General features: G+C 32.5%; 3 protein-coding genes across 3 annotated transcripts in view; 2 read left to right on the plus strand and 1 right to left on the minus strand.

Moving 5' to 3' along the window:
• Positions 1 to 6112, plus strand: part of LOC137927245 (transmembrane protein 26-like) — a 29861-nt gene extending 23749 nt beyond the window's left edge. Inside the window, exons 8-9 of the mRNA XM_068771024.1 lie at positions 3280 to 3375; positions 6022 to 6112. Of these exons, the coding sequence (XP_068627125.1) occupies positions 3280 to 3375; positions 6022 to 6112 (187 nt within the window). The remainder of the gene's footprint in view (positions 1 to 3279; positions 3376 to 6021) is intronic.
• Positions 6113 to 9562: 3450 nt separating this feature from the next.
• On the minus strand, positions 9563 to 14935 carry LOC137927246 (juvenile hormone esterase-like). Its single transcript, XM_068771025.1, has 5 exons — positions 14917 to 14935; positions 14500 to 14526; positions 12596 to 12693; positions 10840 to 12125; positions 9563 to 9722 (listed from the first exon to the last, which is right to left on the minus strand). The coding sequence occupies exons 1-5, from the start codon at positions 14933 to 14935 to the stop codon at positions 9563 to 9565; spliced, it is 1590 nt and encodes a 529-aa protein (XP_068627126.1).
• Positions 14936 to 17201: 2266 nt separating this feature from the next.
• LOC137927441 (oocyte zinc finger protein XlCOF15-like) lies at positions 17202 to 18161 on the plus strand. Its single transcript, XM_068771252.1, has one exon. The coding sequence runs from the start codon at positions 17390 to 17392 to the stop codon at positions 17936 to 17938; it is 549 nt and encodes a 182-aa protein (XP_068627353.1). The 5' UTR covers positions 17202 to 17389; the 3' UTR covers positions 17939 to 18161.
• Positions 18162 to 19795: the final 1634 nt, after the last annotated feature.

A 19795-nucleotide genomic window follows, 5' to 3' on the forward strand; every position in this document is an offset into this window, starting at 1 on the left:
GTATCTATCTCTATATGTTTCTTTAGCTCTGTCTTGCAGACAGACCGAAGTCCTTTAAATAAGGATCCAAGTACGGGTCTCCAAGTCTAAATTTGGCAGTTTCTACTGAAATCCCTATGAAAATATAAGTTAATGCAACATATTTTACAGTGATGTATACAGGGTGTTTGGAAATAAGTGTAAAAGTTTTAAATCTTGTGAACTTATAGCAAATGATTTTGTATGAAAATAAAGAAAAACTGTTTGTTATCGAATTTATCGATATTTCTTCTACATCTGCACATCACTGTAATAGGCGTGGCCTCGACTAACAGCAAGGGACGGTGACAGCGTATATTTGTTTGTATAACCTGTGTTCATTAGTTCAGTATAGCTTTACTAGTTTAACGATTTTACTAATCTTTTTGACAATTTTGCTAGATTTAACTTAGGATAGTTTATTTCTGAAGTCCTCGTGATACATGAACGCTTAGCAGGGGCGCAGGGGTGGCTTTAGCTCGTGTGCAATGAAACCCTGGCGCCCTCTTAGCCTGACCCCCCCCCCCCGCGCGGCTATAACTTGCCGTCGCTTCTATTCACTTTCATCAAGTTTATTTCGAGTTGAAACAAAATGTTCGAAAAAGGAAGCCGCGTTTGATGACTGCCGTCACCGCGCTGGCTGGCCGCTTCTGTCATATCATTGTTGTACCATGATTATAGATGTAAGGCCGGTTTAAAACGAATTAAACCAATCGGTTTAAAACGAAAAAACCGCTTAAAACCGAAAAAATCCATTTTTTTCGATTTTAAACGTTTAGTGTTGACGACTATGTTTTTCCTTAATATAAACACTATCTATTCCAAGCGTAGACATTACCTAGCTAAGTTGAAAAACTATTACCTAGTTAACTATATTGGTTATTTTGAAAAGATTTATCAATCAGTTTCATTCGGTTTAAAACCAAACTCACACACTTGCACTTCTCACGCGGAGAGACGTCAAGATGCAACGTTGCCAGCTCGCCTACTCCACACCACATACACACATACATAGCGTGTTGCGTGCGGACATGTCAGTGTTGCCAGTATTGTAAAAAAATGTACAAATTTGGATTCAATATAAAGATACTCGTACCAAATATGCCAAACATTACTAAATAACTAAAATGTAATGAGCTGTTATAAAATTAGATTATTAGGTACCCGACTTTTTCTTGAAAGTAATGAAAAAACTGGCTAATCTTACACAGTCCACTCGACAACTTGATGATCATACAGTCAAGAAAGTCATGAAAATTTATGAGGCGCCACTATCTTTGTAAAACTGACTGACATTTCTGTCCTAAAATTAAATATGGCAACACTTTATTTCTTTTCATGACTTTCTTGACAGACTGTGTGTGTGCATAGCAGTCGGCGGTGGCTCTCTGTCGGCAAACTCTTTGAACAGAAATTGAGGAGTGGACCTTTGAGTAGATCTTAACTACTTGGAAATAAAGGTCAAAACTTCTATCCACAATTTCTTTATGATTTAGGTACATATTTTAATCTATTGTATGTAATATTGTTTCTTTATAATTATAGTACTTTATATGTAATATACTTACCTACATAGGTATAAACTGCATAGGTAACTAACACAAGACCAAGTATTGTCGATAATGATGTGTAAAAACACTGTTCTTATATTTTAGTAGGCGAGTTTTAAACCGTTTAAAAAGATTTATTTGGGGTTTAAAACAGCCACTTTTGGTTTTAAACGTTTTAAATCGGCTTTTTTACATCTATAACCATGATGGTCCAAGACGATGCTCTCAGCTGTCTCATTGGACGTCACGGCGCTCCCGGCTAATAGCATCGTCTTGGAACCTATCGCGGTTCGCCGCTTAGTTTCGTAACAGATATGTGCTACAGGCATAAAAACAATGAGTGTTATTCTGCCGTCATAAGAAGAAAGGCCGTAACTAATACCATACTGCAAGCTATGAAATAGCTTGTTGTATGCAAGTTAATAGTTATATCCGCGGCGGCGGAGGGGGGGGGGGGGTGTCAGGCCTAGGGGGCCGTAGGGCACACGAGTTAGAGCCGCCCTTGACGTTTAGGTCTTGTATAAAAGATGTTGTGTAAAAGATGCATTTGAGTGTGTCATTAGCCAGTCATTTGCATCCGACCAAGTCGAGGTTTTTTTTTTAATTTTGGCTCCCGTTATTGTGGATATCCCGTTCTCCCTACCATGTTTAAGGGCGAGGCATCACAGATAATTTAAAATAAATAATTTTGTCAGATATATACATTTATTTTTCGTTTTATTCGTCACAAAATCTTTCATTCTTATTTATGTCTTTCATTACTTTACCTACATACTTTTCCAGTCATTCTTCACTTCATTCCTTATATCTTATATCAGTTTATTATAGTATTAAAGAATGGGTGTAGAATATACTTAGTTTACTTATGCTTCAATCCAGCTAGCAGGTGACCGTATTCTAGCTCTTTTTACCTTCTATATTTTTTTTATGACCCCCGCTATTGGGGGCCTCTCGTACCCCTATTTATGGCGGGATAGGGACTTTATTAGCATTTAATTCATTCACTTAATTATTTTATTTTCATTCTCTTCTCTTTCATTCTTCACATAATCTTTCATTCTGTTCTTTTATACCACAATTCTGCTTTCTTTCCCTTTTGCTCTGTTTTACCATTCTTTCATCCTCTTTTTATTTTACATTTTCTTAATTTCTAGTTTTGTTGTATCACATTTTTATCTTTATCTTTATCACAGTTTAATATTATTTATTTTTACATATCTTTTTTGTTTTTGTTTTTGTTTGTTGATGCCTAACTTTTATTTTTTTCTATTGCATATTGTATGATTCTTTTGCAATAACTGAGGAATTCTTTCATGGTTTCTTTTCCGCCTATCAGGGAGAGTATTGTCTCTTCCCTGATTTCAACGCCAGATTACCTTCTATTTTATCGACAACTAAAAATTTTATTCGGCTTACATTACCAAGAAGCTTGACTATTTGACAATTAAAAATGGGACAGTGCTAGGAAATTATTGAAATAGTATTTTAATTGTAGAACTTTAACTTTTTACAATTAATTCTACGTGACCCCCCTACGTAGGAGAAAGGTCCCCCTCTAGGTGGACCAAGTACATAAACATCATTGAAGCATTTCAAGGCTTATTCCTTGCAGTGAACGTTGATCAGATAACAGGTTGATGACCACCAACCTAAGCATCGAGATCCACAGATTAAAAAAAAATAATGTAACCTTGAGTAAAACCATTCGCAGAGCCATTATACTGACCAACACCGATGAGATCAAGGAGTTGGAGCTGACGAAACTATTTAAAGATCAAGTAGGAGTGGAGAACGAAAAGAAGAAAGGGTAAGTTATATTCATATCAATATCTACGTTAGATTGACCACTTCTGTATATCAAGAGAATAAGAGAAGAGAACCTTTTGATTGAAACTAGAATCAGATTGAACTCCCTTTATATCAAATGCATCTCGATATGAGAAGAGCTCACTACAAATTCTTACGTATTTTTTAATGATTATTTTTACAATCTCTTTACACTATTATATTTATTATTTAGTTGTTTTTTTTATATTCTTTATTGTACATGCTAGGATACATTTAATTAGTTTCATAAATAAATACAATGGGCTGTCTTATCACACGAGGCAATCTCTTACAGACATCCAAAGAATGGAAACAGTAGAATTATAAATAATGGGTAATTAACATGTATAAAACATACTTACATATGTATATGGCATATATACTTATAATAAAGAAGGTATAATACATATTACGGTAGAATATATACAAGCTTTATTATTATTTAATAATCTTTCACACTATCACATATGTAATAAAGGTAACATAGTAATAGCACGGAATTACATAGTAAAACCATATACAGTTGCCCATAAAAATAGTCACTAAATTTATAAAGCCAAGAGAAAGGTATAACAAGCTGGTTATTGTTTAACTGCTAATCTCATGTAAATGGTTATTTTTAAATTTATTTTTTAATTTATTTTTCACATAGGTTGTCATACGTATTGTCGACATAATCTGTAATCAAAAAGTAAGGTGAAATTGACATTTAAAAGTCCCGCCCATTACGAAGGCAAATAAATTTCTTAGGTTGGTAGGACTGTCTATAACATTAGCCAAGCGTCTGTCAAAAAGTTCAATAAAAAAAATAATAAAAAAAGTTAGTCGTTCAACCATCGTATTCGCCTGATTTGTCTCCGTGCGACTTCTGGGTGTTTAGCAAACTCACAAGACCAATACGGAGACGCCATTTTGACACGATTTAGGAGATAAAACCGAATCGAAGATCTTGAAGGCTATGACTGTTTCGAGGATTGGAAAAAACGTTGGATATATTGCGTTGCTTTGAAGAGGATGAAATTTATTTGTAAGAATAAAAAAAGAATTAAAATTTTATATACAATGCGATTAAAATAAGAATAGGACCGGCCTAGCGTCATGTTGTGACGTCACAACGGGAACTTGGTATAGTGTGCAAAAAAGCAATGTTAAAAAATAATACCAGTGGCTAGTCACTCGCTCGGTTACCTTCGAAGCAGTTTCCAAATGCTTAATGAAACTTCCAAATACATCACGCGATATATGAATATTGCCATCTGGCCCTGGTACAATTGCTTGTTTTAACTGGTCCAACAACATAATGCCACGTTTTTTTTCTTCCTCGAAGTACTTATCAACATTGCTGATAATCTCTCGAGCTCGCCGATGTAAAACACTACCTCTTTTGCTTATTGTAGAACAAATTAAACAATCAACAAAAACAATTATTATTATTTTTTTATTTTATATATTTAATGCTGACCGTACTTATAAGAGTGAAGTTAGCCGAGAGCCCGTCCTATTCTTATTTTAATCGCATTGTACAAATGCACCTTACTTTTTGATCACAGTATTACATGAATACACTCTTTATTATTTTAAATTATTCAAGCTAGTCTGATGCACAATCATTTAATATTCAAACAATATATGTTACATACTTTTATTAACATAATTACATACTAGTTATGTCAACAGGTTTTATACTGCTAGAAGTAGTCGCATTCGAATATTAAAATAAATTAATTAAACATATTCTCAATGATCACACTTTTTATTAATTAAATGTAAAATAAATAAAATTTTGTGATGACGCAGCCGTTGTGACAATTTAAATTCGTAGCGTGGGAACTACCGAACGCGCGAAATTCAAAACATTCTGTCAAACGTGCAAAGCTAAAAGCAAACTGTCAAATGTACGAACATCATAACGAACTGCGTAATTCTAATATTCATTATATTTGACATCAAAATCTGTATAAATTGCTGAAGGATTTCGTCTTGTCGAATAATAACAAGCATCACCTTATTTCTGTTCACCTTATTTATTCTTAGGTGGGGGGGAGGGAGTATCTTAGTGGGTTAAGGTAAACACCAGTTTGTCGCAAGATCTATCTTTAAACGGGTCGTCATTCCCAATCACCATACCCAAACGCCATAGAGCTTGAATCTGTATGATAAATCCATGAAATAAAAATCGATAGAAATCAAATAAATCGTTTATGGCACAAGGTATACATATGTAGAATAAAATTCCCAAATCAATTTCAAATCTGTAACTGGTGAGATTTAAAATCAATATAAAAATATGTTGTTGAAAAAATATATATCATTGTATCCAAGAATACTATACTAATGTTAATGCGCGGAATTAAATGTTTTCGATGCTTCAGTAAGCTAATTATTGTCGCGCGCTCTTTATAAAACTATATTTGCAAAGAGCAACTGTTGAGTTTCTCGCCGGCTCGCAGCGAAATGCCTTTCGAGACGATGATAGCTTCCTGTAGGAACAACAATGCCGACGTTTTATGTTGATTGACAATTAGAAAGTGCCTGCAATAGTCTATTCAAATAAAGAATATACTAATTTTGATTTGATTTAACAAGAAGTTAAATCTCTTTTATATAAAACCGATTTAATTTTCAGAGGGAAGAAGAGAAAGGAAAGACAGAAGTCGCAGTCTTCTGAGGAATCGCAGAACAACATCCACCACACCACCGACGACTCGGGCATTTGACATAACCGGATCAGGCGAGAGAGCCCGCACAAGCACCGCGATAGACACGACGAGAGACACAAAGAGAAGAAGAAGAAGAACAAGAAGAGACAAGTCAGCAGTGAGAGTGACTCCGACAGTTCCAGTTGAGCGATTTATTTAATTATTTGGTTTAAAAGTCTATTGTCATTGTCAATGTCATTTGCAGTGACTAAAAACATTCTGAAAGAATGCTACACTATAATAAATACAAAGGAAATGTTTTTAAATTATTAAAGGAACATAATTGTTTCCATAAAAATGGTTAAAAATATCGATTTATGAAGTATAAAATCGAAAGAAAAATTATATAAAATATGCTCTATCAAATATCAAAAAATTATGAGATAATATATTTATTTTTAGAGAAATGTTAATTAAATCGTTTTCAAATATTGAAGTTTATTGTAAATGTATAAAAAAATAATCGGTTACATTTGCTATCAAAACGAATAAAAAATCTATTGATGAAATATAATTTAAAAAAAAAAAAGTTTAATGTTAATGTCATAGTGTCGATATAGTCTGTCAAGAACAATAAATAAATCATTGTTAATTATTAAATCTTTATTATACATTGGATATAACAACTGAATTAAAAAAGGGATAAATATATCTATTGACAAACTATAAGCATTGAAAAACCGCATAGATTAAATAAAAAATAAAAGAAAGAAATTATATAAAGTCTATATTGACTGTACTGGTTGTCAAAAGCTGTATACATATGCTTTTTAATATAAATGTTAATCGTATTATTCAATTGGATGTATTAGGTATTGTAAATATAATAATTTTAAACTTGGAACACGTAAAAATTGCTTACAAACAGAACTTAAATTTTTTATAGATGGCGCTTTAATCAAAATAGATAAACACAGAAAAAAAAACCTACAAAATATTAATAATCTTACAATATTACAGTTGACAATTCAGTTGATTTATTATTAATTTTAAAATCGACAAAAAAAATAATCAAAGACTAAAACATTTAATTTACAAATAAAATTAAAAAACGAACAAATTAATAAAAAAGAAAATGTGAAAAACTTCTAATATATTTAAATAAAATTCATTATATTTTACACTAGTGTAAAACAAAAAAATCTTGATAAATTTCATAATAAATGATATAAATATAGACATATTAATAAAAATAAAATGACAGTTGGTATAAATGCTTCAACGGGTATTTATTAAATGACGTTTATCCAAACATTCTCTAATAATTATTTTTAGGAATTTCTATATCTAAGATAATAATTTAAAAAATATATTAACATAAACACATGGAATCGACATTAATAATTTGCAATAACCAATGTTCACAAAAGTACAAATAAATATCGATGACGTTTGAAGACATCAATTTGATAAAAATGTGCCTTATATTGCCTTATTAATTTGATAATAATAAAAACACTAATATTATATTTACATTGAACAAAGAACTACTAAAACAAAAAAAAGACAATGAATTATGGCGATAATGCTAATGTGCCTTAATTTTAAATATAAAATAACTGTACAATTTTTAACACAAAAACAATATATACTTCATATATACAACATATTCTTAAACTTTTACTGTGTTAAAATTATATAAAAAGTATCTACATTTTTCAACGTTTGTAATATTAAAAAAAAGACCGTTAGTAAACGTCTGAATTCGCTTACTAATATATTTATTAATGGAAAAATAAACCTTTATGTAATATAATTATGTTGAGCTATATACAATTATATAAAGTACGTAGCTATAAAAATATTAATTTCTTTTGTATATCGACTTTGTAATACCATATTCGATTTTGACGGGTTAGTTATATTAAGCGCAATCCTTATAAGCCTAGCATTATGTACTAAAAAAATTAAAAATTTTTGCGTTCCATATTCATTTGAAAACGTCCCGCGTAAATTTCAGCCAGCTGACATTTGACGGATAAATTTTTTGCAATGAGTATTAAATAGCGTTCGATATTTAAAAATGAAAAGTATTATATTATCTGTATAAAATGATCGAAGTAATGATGAAATATTAAAAAAAGATATATATTTATCTTGTACGATAAGGCACGCACAAAATTAGTTTAATTATATTAAATGTGTTATTTACTGATTTCGTAGATTTTTAATAAAATGTGTTATATGAAAATTTGTTTTATTTTATATACCATTTAACACTATCTTACATTTAATTTTAATTTAAATGTATAAAAATTTTCTTTTGATATCATACAACATAAGCAATACAGTTATTTTTTAAAATTCTTTACTTAAAGTTTTTTATGCGTTTACAATTAATTAAAAATAAAATTATTTACGAAAAAATAGTAATTTTACTAATAGAAATAGGTATGTAATTGCAATTGAAAATTAATAACTATATTAATCATTGCTAGGAAAAAAAAACATGTGAATGTAAATTTTTTTAAGAAAATTAAATGTTTTTTTTACTAAACATTTATTTGGATAATTATAAGCTGGTTTTTGACTTAATAGTATAGATATGACCTGTGAACTTCTTACTGAAATAACGCCGAACTTACAGTGGTTTCAAGCGATGCCATACGAAATATGATTTTTAATTTGAATTAGCTATTATACAGGATGATTAAAGAAAGAAAATTACAGAAAGAAATCTAAAAGCTTAAAACAGAAGAATCTATAGGTCACCTGCTGTCGGTTAATATACGGTATACTCTTTCCAAATATCAATGGTAATAAAAAATAACGTAATAATAGAAATAATAAATAACGTAATAATAACATACTAAGATAAAACGATTTTATAATTCCTATTTCTACATATTACAATTAATTATGATTTACTATATGTCCCTGTAGACATTTTATTGCCAGAAGTTATTGGCCTCCCGCATATCAATAGTAAAAGTAAAAGTTTTTATAGTGATCTTTGTACAGGTTGATTAAAAATAGGTGCAAGAACATTAGACAGGTGAATGTATAGCTCATGTTCTCTTGATTATTCTATGGTACACCCTTTTCTAAAACCAATGGTTGTAGAAATAATAGATAACGCAATTATAATATACTAAGAAGAAGCGTTGTCAAAATTAATGTTGTTACATTTTAAAATTGATTATTATTTACTATCTCCGCCTGCAGACTTTGTTCTGACAGAAATTATTCGCCCTTGCATTCTTATAGAAAAAATAATTAATGTAATATTTATTATTTTAGAGTAACAATCTGTATATATAAAGCATTATTTTTTCAAGTGATTTAATAAAAAAACACATCTATAAATAAATATCTTTATTGATTTTAATTATTCGTGTATGGCAACACAGTAATAGAGAACTGTCAATGCGAACTGTCAACAGTATGTCAGATTATTTCCAAATGTATTTAAAAATATCACTAATTAACAAAAAAAATAAATTATTGTTATCTAAAATGTAAAATTGATTATTGCCCTTGAATCTCGGCACCGTATCTATAATATATGCTTCGCCAAAAGTACGCTCGTTCTGGGGTGAGCTCGGTGACGTATTGTGGCTCCAAATCTATTGCCAGATGGTGAGGGTATGGAAGCCATGCGCCGTTACTTACATCAGGAGTTGGTGATCTGTGAATTGGTTAAAAGTTTATCAGCTGATAGTCACACACTGTAAGGTATGTTATGTCCAACGACTTCTTGCAATCTTAACTACGTCGTTGGTTTTACTTTTGAGGAGTGTGTCCACGTCGCGTTTACTGGTTCTTGATCGCAACTCGAGACACTTTCCCTCGATCTGCCCCGCTCACCATCACTTTAGAAAAATGTCCCTTCGTGCTACATCTATAGTTTATCTATAGATCTCCTCATTTGAACTTGCAGCGAAGCTCTAAACATGTCATATTGCTCTCCGGGTAATATTAATCATTCTTATCTTCTACCTTCTTCTTCAACACACATTGGTCAAAGACTTTCGTCTCCAGGTATTGCGGCATTTTATTAAACTAGTAATAGGGAAAACTATATGCAGTCGTATAAAATCTGTACATTGTTTGAGACTGTTCTAGAATGTTCTCAGAAAGAATTTTACTGCTTCCATACAGTAACAGTGTAGAAGCAGCAAACACAATTTGTAAACAGATATATCCTCTCAAAATAAAGTCAATCTGTTTTACTTTGTCATAGAGAGTTTTAGGAGTGGGGAACCTGAGGATTTGACTACTGGCATAGTTAAGAAAGCGAGGAGCTTAAAACCCAGGACTTAAAAGATGATGATGATGATAAAGCATCCACTCGAACAGGGGGGTCAAACTCTCTTCACTGTTGCAAATATGATCATTTTCATGTAATAATTGCGACTGTGAATTTAAAACCGCAGTAATCGCCTTTAACTTTGCAACTGTAAGCTAGTGGTAACCTTCAGGAGACTGGGGTTTGGCTAGCGTTAGGTATCCCTTCTAGAAGCTTCCAAGCATAGCTGTGAAAAGTGCAACAGCAAAGATTACTACAATTTTGGAAGGCATTGGTGCTGGGAGAAAAGTAGAAAGAAATTTCAGCGTTTTCTGGAAAATCTGCCTGATATTTTGACAAGGTCCTGCTTTATGCCTTAAAATGTCTAGGTTTAGAGGCCGCTAAGAGAGAAAATCAATTTAGTAAGTCACTGAAAAAGTGTTTAACGTTTAGATTTATACATCTACTCGAAGAATCAGGCTTTTATGCATCTGGAAGTTATATGTCAAATTCTTACCCGTATTTGGCGAAGTTGGTCCACATCATGGTCATAAATGTGATCATTCTAGCATCGTCTTCATCCATCGGCAGCGGAAGTCGTTCCAGTTCGAAGATATAGAACAGTTCGTCTCTATTAGTGGTTGCTTCTAAACTGCTATTTGTTAAGATCCTGCCCAAATTCCTGTTTCCTAAATAATTGAAGATGTACGCATATACTGGTAGCCCAGTGTTGTTGGAGTAAAGGTGGGAAAACAATGACATGGGACCTACGTATGAGAAATCTGTGTTAAGATTAATGATTCCACCAAGAAGAGCTTCATCAGTTGTGGTGTTAACGAAGTAAGTGTCTTTCAGCATGTTGCGTAGTTCCTTCCGTTCTTTTGAAGGTACGTGCAGGCTTTTCTGATCTAACGCTGAATAGTCTTCGTTCTTTATCCTGTCCATTTGGCTGCTTATTGTATTATAGTCCAGTGTACTTGTCAAACCTTCAACTGTGTTCAAACCGATGATCATAGGCACAGGGTTTATTATTTTTCCAGTTGTAAGGATATCGAATGGATTTTCTAAAAAGAAGGGTTCTTCATCATCAAACACCTGTTCTAGTGAGGGCAGGAAGAAGGATTGAGGATTCATCTGCTTTCCAATAGCCTCTTCGAGTCTTGAAACTGTAGCCTCTGAGTATAATTCAAAGAGATCGTATGGATCTTTTGTATTCACCCCCAAATTCTTCCCTATCTTTATTGCTGTATTCATTGGATTTGTGTCAAATGATTGCGGTGAAAATGGTGCACCACTCTCGGATATAATACGGTGGAAGAGCCCCTTAGTGGATTCAGACATGGTCAGGTAGATAGCAGCCAGACCGCCACTGCCTTCACCAAAAACAGTGACATTATCAGGATCTCCAAAGAAATTAGAGATGTTATCTCTTATCCAGCGGAGAGCAGCACGTATATCCTTTAGACCAGCGTTACCAGGCGCTTCCTTGATCCCTAAGTTGAGGAACCCGTAAGCATTTAGCCTATAGTTCAATGTCACCACGATAACTTCATGGCTGATGAGGTATTGGGGCCCGTAGAAGGTGGACGATCCTGAACCAACGCCGAAGCCTCCTCCATGTAGAAACACCATGACGGGTAAAGTAGTGTTTTGAAGTTCGGCAGGTAAGTATATGTTTAAAACCAGACAATCCTCGTTGTCGCTTGGGGAGGCCAGAGGATCCGGTGCAGGGAATTGGGGACAGAGGACCTCTCTACTGTCTGCTTTATATACTCCAGAAAAACATGGTGGGTCTTCGGGTGCCTGGAAAAGAATACACGATTTCTATGACCAACCATTTTATTAATGTATATATTAAAATATATTGGATGTTGATATTGGATAAAGTTTTAGTTTTAGCAGCATGTTGAGGTTTTCAAAGCTTGTGGACGCAGCGTTAATGTTTAGGAATCATAATAGTAAAAGTAGTAAATATTCTGCTGGACCTCTCCTATAGATTTGGAAAAGGACCGGTTGAAAGTTGCCAGTGTTCAACGTATTCCGTACACCTTAACGGTGTCATTTATCCAGAATGTTGGTGGACGACCTGCGTTGCGCTTACTTGTCCACCAGAAGGTTTTTTTTTAATGGGCTCCGCTATTGGGGGCCTCTCCTATAACTTATTAGGATCAGGGCCAACAGAAGCTTAAGGCCCCAGCAGCCATCAGTTCTGCGTGCCATGTGACCTGCCCATTATCACTTCAATTTAACAATAAATAAAAAAAAGGCTTTACTCTAAACTTGACGGGAACTGCATATCTGATGCCGAGGAATTCGTAATACTGTCCACTTTCAGATAGAGCGCCTTCAACTTTTCCCTGTTTCGTTTCCACTTGGAGGATCCCCTCCTCCGCTGCGACAACGAACAGCAACCCGAGAAGGAGACCTTCGCGTAACCCCACCATCTCTTCCGTTCTCTATTCCTTATTAACTATTGACATGACTTCCGATGTGTTATCTTTTTATACTGGCAACACAGTGTGGGGTTGAGTAATTCTAAAATCAAACCTGTAATCTTACGATCGATAAGCTATACTAGATATGATTCTGGCTTTGCTCGGGTTTTTGTTCTTAAAAGATTAATAAATATTTATTTATTTAAAGCTACCTAAGCATCAACTGTTACATAGGATATGTATTCATCACCATTATCATATTAGCCGATGGTAGGGGAAGTCAGGGTACGTTCTTGGTGGGAATCGCTATATATGAGAATAGCATTACCAAGAAAATGCCAAGAAATCACCTTCTGTGTTAGTGGCGGAACACCGAGTTTAAAGCCAAGGCCTGGCCAGTCCGAGTCACTGTCAACCTTCCTGGAAGCTGCTGTAGCCGCGGGACAGCCACCTCGAGGTGCAGCTGAACTGAGAGTGCAGGGCAAAAGGCGAATCTTCTGGGCCTTAAAACAGAAATAACTCACAAGGGAGGCAACCTGATATTTAACCGAGCATGCCCACAGGCTCCAAGGTGGCAGCCCTACCAGCAGGCTAGGGTATAGTGGGCTAATCACACGCTTACCCGAAACTAAACGATTAAAGAAACTGAAACAGTACATAACCGGACCGATTTCGCACGGGATGGCGACGTACTGTGGACGCCCACTGCTCTATCTTGGAGACGTAGGTATAAATGATGATCACATCAGCCAAAAAACGCTCACTGCAAACCGTAGACCTCGACCAAAACTTACCACGATGACCGGTCTTGCGCTGCACGCATCTAACAACTTCCAGGGGGACTATGCCGTCTGTCTACCTAGAGGGGGCTCTCCCACGCCGCGTCCACTAGCTCATGATGGCCACGTCAGTTACACCAGCTATGTGCCTCGCCCACTGCTACTTGAGATGAGCGATTCTACCCACATTGGTCATCTTGATTCTTCTGCGAAACTCCTCACGCAGCGTAGCTCCAAGCATAGCCTTTACCATTTTTCTGTGTGATCCTGAGTGTTCTTATACGTCCCATAATTACTTTGTCTCAGATCTATGGATATGTCATAATCGACAAAACACTGGTCTAAGACCTTCGTTTTAAAATACTTCCAAGAAGTCAAAGACGTTGTTGTATATATGTATATACATGTATTGGTGAATAACACATAAACAGTCTGAATTTGTTGTGGATTCTTCTCAGATGGATGTCATGATAGGAGAGCTCATTCTGATTGTAGTTTTAATCAAATTGGACTCCTATGTCATTCTTCTCACAATGTACACTAGTAGCCACTGCAAGAGATCCTATATAGATAATGATATGAATTAATATCTTATATAATTCACACTTTGTGCATTAATTATATAAGATTGCCAATGCTTACAAACATCTTTCCAGAGGAAGGGCAGCAGTGTCCTTTGCTTATCCTAATACCACACTGCAATCGCCAACCCGCCTGCCAAGAGTGGCGATTGTGATATATCATCTCTTAGATACATTTGGGAGAGGCCTATGTCCTGCAGTGAACGTCTATGGTCTGAAACGGCGACGAGAGTTTTTATTTTTTTATTTTTTTGTACATCATATAAGAGGATTTGTACTTCTTTATCTGTCCTAATAAAAAAAACAATTAAGTATATTATTTACTTTTCTTAAGTCAGACTGTGTTTGCGGTTTTAATTCAATTTGTATAATAAACATTTACATATTTTAATATTTTCGTTACTTAAATCTGCAGCTTATAATAAATATCTTCACAATATATGTATAAAACAAAATAGCGGCAATGCACTAAAATTAACAGTGAATTTAACAAAAAAACTGTTACGGCAAATACTTTCGCTCAGGGATCAGGAATACCAACATTAAATTAATAAAAACATTTTCAGATTATTGTAGTCAACCCAACCAATTGAATTCTATATTTGATTTCAAGCGGTGATTAAAAATGGAAGACAACATTATTGAAGAAATTGAATCTTCCTTGACATTTCAGATATAAGATTTTCATTGCATGTACATGGCTTTCCTCCATAGATCGTCGTCGTCTAACGACTTTGTTGAGAAACCAATTACTTATTGCTTATTTTTCTGAAACACAGTACACAGTACAACACAGTACAAAGGGCTCTAACAAACATTTTTTTTAAATACGCGAAGGAGTAAACAAAGAATTCAAAAATGGGGAATGCTAAATTTCAGGGGTTGCCAACTTGCGGCTCGCGAGCCAAATACGGCTCTTTGAAAGATTTTTGCAATATTATATTTTAATTTTTTAATTACTGACAACATATATTTCTTCACCAAATCTTGAAGAAATGTTATATTAGATAAAATAATTGATGTATTTTTAATTTTGAGTATACGTATATTGTACTTTTATTCGCATGTTCTAAAAGTATATAATTCCTCTGAATTTTTATACCTTTTTTGCATTCTTTAAAATACGTTTTTTATTGCGACTCGCAAAAATTTGCAAGTTTTGGAAGATTTCTTTGGAAGGAGACTTTGACCTCTTCTGGTATATATAAATATTAGTCATTATCACCTTAGTTATAAAAAGTATATAATTAGAAGTAAACAAATTATTAAGGTATACAGATAAAAGTAACCAGCATTGACAGTTCTTTTTTTGACTCGAGATGCTACCAGACACACACAAGGGCCACTAAGAAAGGAACTCAGTTTGAATTGTCACTCTATCCGATTTGGAAGACCACAAGAGTGCCAGGTCTTAATAAAAAAAACATAATAAGAAAAGAAAGTTAGTTCAGGGGATTTTAAGAGTATAATGACACTTAAAACAACATGAATGAAACCAAAAAAGTTTAATAATATTTTTATTTACAATTTACTATACAAGTCAGAAAAGAAACGTAAATAATTAAAATTATATGTTGTGAATACTAAAAAAGAAAAAAGTCTATGCATAAACAAATAAACAGGAAACAATGCTGTCATAAAAACGTTTCCCGCCAAATTAGTAATTGTTAAAAGTCATATCATAAAAAAAATATAAATAGTACATAATATATTTATATATTTAAAGTTTATTTTTATACAAAGAAACTATAATATTTTTATATATATATATACATAAAAAGAGACGTGCTAATTGAATATAATGTAATAGCGCCGCCATTACGCAATGAACGTGACTATATGGTATTGATACCGTCAATAATGAGCAATCCTTATTATCGTAAGATTGAATTGATTATTTTTTCAAAATTTACAAGTTAGTTTGTTATGAAATAGCCGGACGACTTACTTATGACTTACTTACTTAAATATGTTTATATTTTAATGTATTATTATTAATACAGAGGTGATTGATTATAGGTGTAAAAACTTTAAAATGGCGAATATATAGGTCATTACCTGTCAATAAATGTAGTAACCCTTTTCAAAATTATATATTATCATAAATATTAAATAATATTATCATATTAATATAGGATAAAAATTTTTTTCAAAATTCGGATTACTGTGTATTTAAATTAATTATAGTTGTCCATCTGTCTCAGAAAACTTACATTCAAATAATTAAAAAACTGTAACATTTTTCAGAGTAATCAATTTATGTAGAGTGATTAGAAATATATGCTATACTTTCATCTCTTTAAACGATCTACATTTATGGCCATGAAACCCTGAATATTTAGTGAAAACAGACATATAAGGTGATTGTATACGTATTAAAAATTATTAAGCCCTAGTGGAACATGCGGAATGGGACGTCAGATTAATAATTTAATTCGATCAGTAAGACGTCAAGCCTATGCGAACACTTGATGGAGTCACAAGATGCAACGATCCCTGACTAGGAATCTGGATTTGGATAGATTCAATCATACAGCCAAATAACGACCGCTATAGTCTTTATATATGATTTGTGTCTATATATATTTCATATGAGATTATCTCAAAAATTCTAAAATAGATGCATGCACGCTTATTGGTTTATTTTTATATCTTTGTAACATTTTATCGGAGCTATTGTAACCATACAATACTAAATTACTCAAAAAGAAAACCAAAAACTATTAAATTAGAAATATAAACAATGTAATTTAAAACGACATAACAGTATCATTATGAGTTGGACATGTGATTAAAATCAGTCACTGAATTAAGTAGGTCAACACAATATGAATTTGAACTCCACATGGGATGACACTCGTCTATTTTTACATCTATTTTATTATAATAATAATATATCACGACAATTAATATTTAAACGATGTCTTATAGAAAGTAGCGTAGGTTTCGATTATTTATTATTTCTAGATTTTTAATAAATCACACCATAAGGTATTTAGGCTCCAACGAGTATTACAAATTTGAAAACTTGAAAACATTGACATTCCACAGCCGCACAGCGAGCGCTTTGACGTTTGTCAAATTTCTTTACCAATAGTGTCCAAAATTATATTTTTGTTTATTTATAAAGCATTTGAAATGCTATTTACATTGTAAATATAAATGAAATCAGTAACGTATATTTGTGATTTGAAATTATTCAGTGTCTCTCATGAAAGCGCTCAAAATAATTGCTTACGTGTTAGCGAAGCGGTGGATCTGAAGAATTAGATATGAATAAAAAGACGAGAGCAGGTCCTAGGATCCGAATAACTAAACCAGCGTTAAGAAGGAAACTGGAAGAGGGATCAGAGGGAAAGGTCGAGGATAGGAATCTCATCTATACTTGTCAATACTGCAGGGTTAAGTTCTCACAGAACAGACACTTCTTCCGCCACATGATGGCCCATCACCAAGCGCAGCAGAAGGAGGCGATTTTCGAATGCAACGAGTGTCAGATCGTGTTCACTAAGAAGAGCATTCTTGATATCCACTGCAGAAAACGTCACCAGATAAAAAGCAAGTCGAGATGTGAGTCATGTAAAATCACCTTCAAGTCGCGTTACTGCCTCCGAAGGCATATGAAACTTAAAGCCATAATGGCAGAGAACTCGTGTGTGAAGTGTCTTAAGAAGTTTACAAATAAAGAATTACTCGCAAAGCATGTGAAAAATAAGCATACATTTAAGAATGCAACTTTTGAGTGCGACCATTGCTCTTTGAAGTTTAAAGTTAAAAAATCACTTCAGTCACATATAACCAGAATTCACAAGAGGTTATGATCAAATTTGTAGTTTTAATTTAATAATTTTTAACTGTTACCATACATTTCATTACTTTATGGTTCAAAAGATTTCTTTAAATTTAAATTCATGCCAGCTACTAAGTAATCTAGTAATGATATAAGAATTTACACAGAACAAACTAAATAATCATTTTATAAGACAATGTAAGACATTATCAAGGCAGTTTTTAATTAATAACTAAAAAAGAACTTGTAAACTATGTACTTAAATGTAAGACTTATAGGTTGTTTATTTGAAATTTAATTTACACTACAATAAGTAGCCCCTATTTTTAACCAAAAAATAACTTAGTATTGCTTGTTTTTATAACTTTAAATTGTTTTTGTGTATTTTAAAATCACTAACATTCCATTAACATTCTATACTTGGTTAAGTTACATTCTCTGTCAAAGTATTTAAGTCAATGTTTGTTCATTGGTTCATGAATTAACTGAATTTTAGGAACATTGAAGGTACTGAATTTTGACCAATTTATATCAACCAAGTATTGGCATCACTGAGAGGCCAAACACCCTATTGGTTTTGTATGTTTGTTTATTAATGCATCAGTGAACCCAAAACTAAGTTACAACACACATAACTTAATGTAACTTTGCTCCATAATTTACATGACATGTTTGACTACATTCTACTGCAACCAGCATGTGTTTCATTAGAGGTCCACCCATAAGGCATACACAGAAAAAAGTTGACATAGAATATCAAAAGTAACTAATTACTTATACATTATTATATTAAGTTCATGTTAAATCCACCATTCTTAAAATATTATTCATTTAAAAATATTTTTATCCCCAAAACAGTTTTTGTAAGATTTATTCTCGATTATAGCAAATGGTCTTTGCATTACTGCCTATTGCAATGTTGTTCATGCAAGCAAACCTTTCCGCTCTTTTACAATAAGAGTATGAAAGCATATAGGGATACATTTTTATAACAGGCGTGGAATATTCGCAACAAATCAAATAATGCCTTTAATGTCTGAAAGAAAAAACAATGGAATTGTTAAACATTTTTGTATTAATTTTGATTGCTATACAATAACATAATTATTTTTTTCATTAAATAATTTATTCCAATAAGAAAAATGATAATGTATGGTAACACAAGTTTGTATATTAAGGTCATATATGTAATGAACAAATTAATGAATAAATAAAATATCTTTAATTGATTTTGATCAGATGAAATTTTTGTAATAAATTATAGGAAATTTACAACATTACGTAAATAATAATTGTTTAATGATTAATTAAAAAGCAGTTAACCTAATTCAACTGAGGTTTAGTGAAATCTTTTTCGGTTTGACAAGCTATCAATCATTTTTATAAACAGTATATGTCACTTAAATGACATTATTTACATAATTGTATTTTTATTATTTTATTCACTATGGATGAACAATAAAATGTACAATATATTGTATATTGTATCTTTATGTAAAAGAGAAATTAGTAATAATTGTTTTTATTGCTAAATGCACAGACAACAAACAGACGCCATTTTTAAAAAACAAATATACAACAATAAAATTAAGATGATTTTTAATTGTAAAATATTATGCTGTCATAGGTTTTGTAATTTAAAATTCGGTTCTGACCAGTAAAAATAGTAAACACACTTTCTATATATACCTGTACATAAATTAAAAAAAAATAAGTCTAGAAGTAACCATTACTACATATGATTATAAATTTTAAATATTTTTACTGTTAATGTGTAACATAATTAATCTTTAATTTTGGTAGACCACAATTGGACATTTTTATAAAATAGAGGGATATAAACAACAATGGTTTTGAATAAGAAGCAATATGTAAAAAGCAGTGTTTT

This window comes from Battus philenor, unplaced genomic scaffold (assembly GCF_028537555.1).
Source record: "Battus philenor isolate CCGP_79_NKW_IND1 unplaced genomic scaffold, ilBatPhil1.0.hap1 SCAF_30, whole genome shotgun sequence".
Classification (NCBI taxonomy): Eukaryota; Metazoa; Arthropoda; class Insecta; order Lepidoptera; family Papilionidae; genus Battus; species Battus philenor.

Excerpts from the sequence above, each read along its gene's own strand:
- LOC137927246 (XM_068771025.1), bottom strand. Across the intron at positions 12,694-14,499 it reads TAACGAAAATATTAAAATAT|TGGAAACGAAACAGGGAAAA; the intron begins GTAAATGTTTAT and ends GGATCCTCCAAG. Across the intron at positions 12,126-12,595 it reads CAGTTCCCGTCAAGTTTAGA|GCACCCGAAGACCCACCATG; the intron begins GTAAAGCCTTTT and ends ATTCTTTTCCAG.
- LOC137927441 (XM_068771252.1), top strand. The coding sequence starts at position 17,390 with ATGAATAAAAAGACGAGAGCAGGTCCTAGGATCCGAATAACTAAACCA.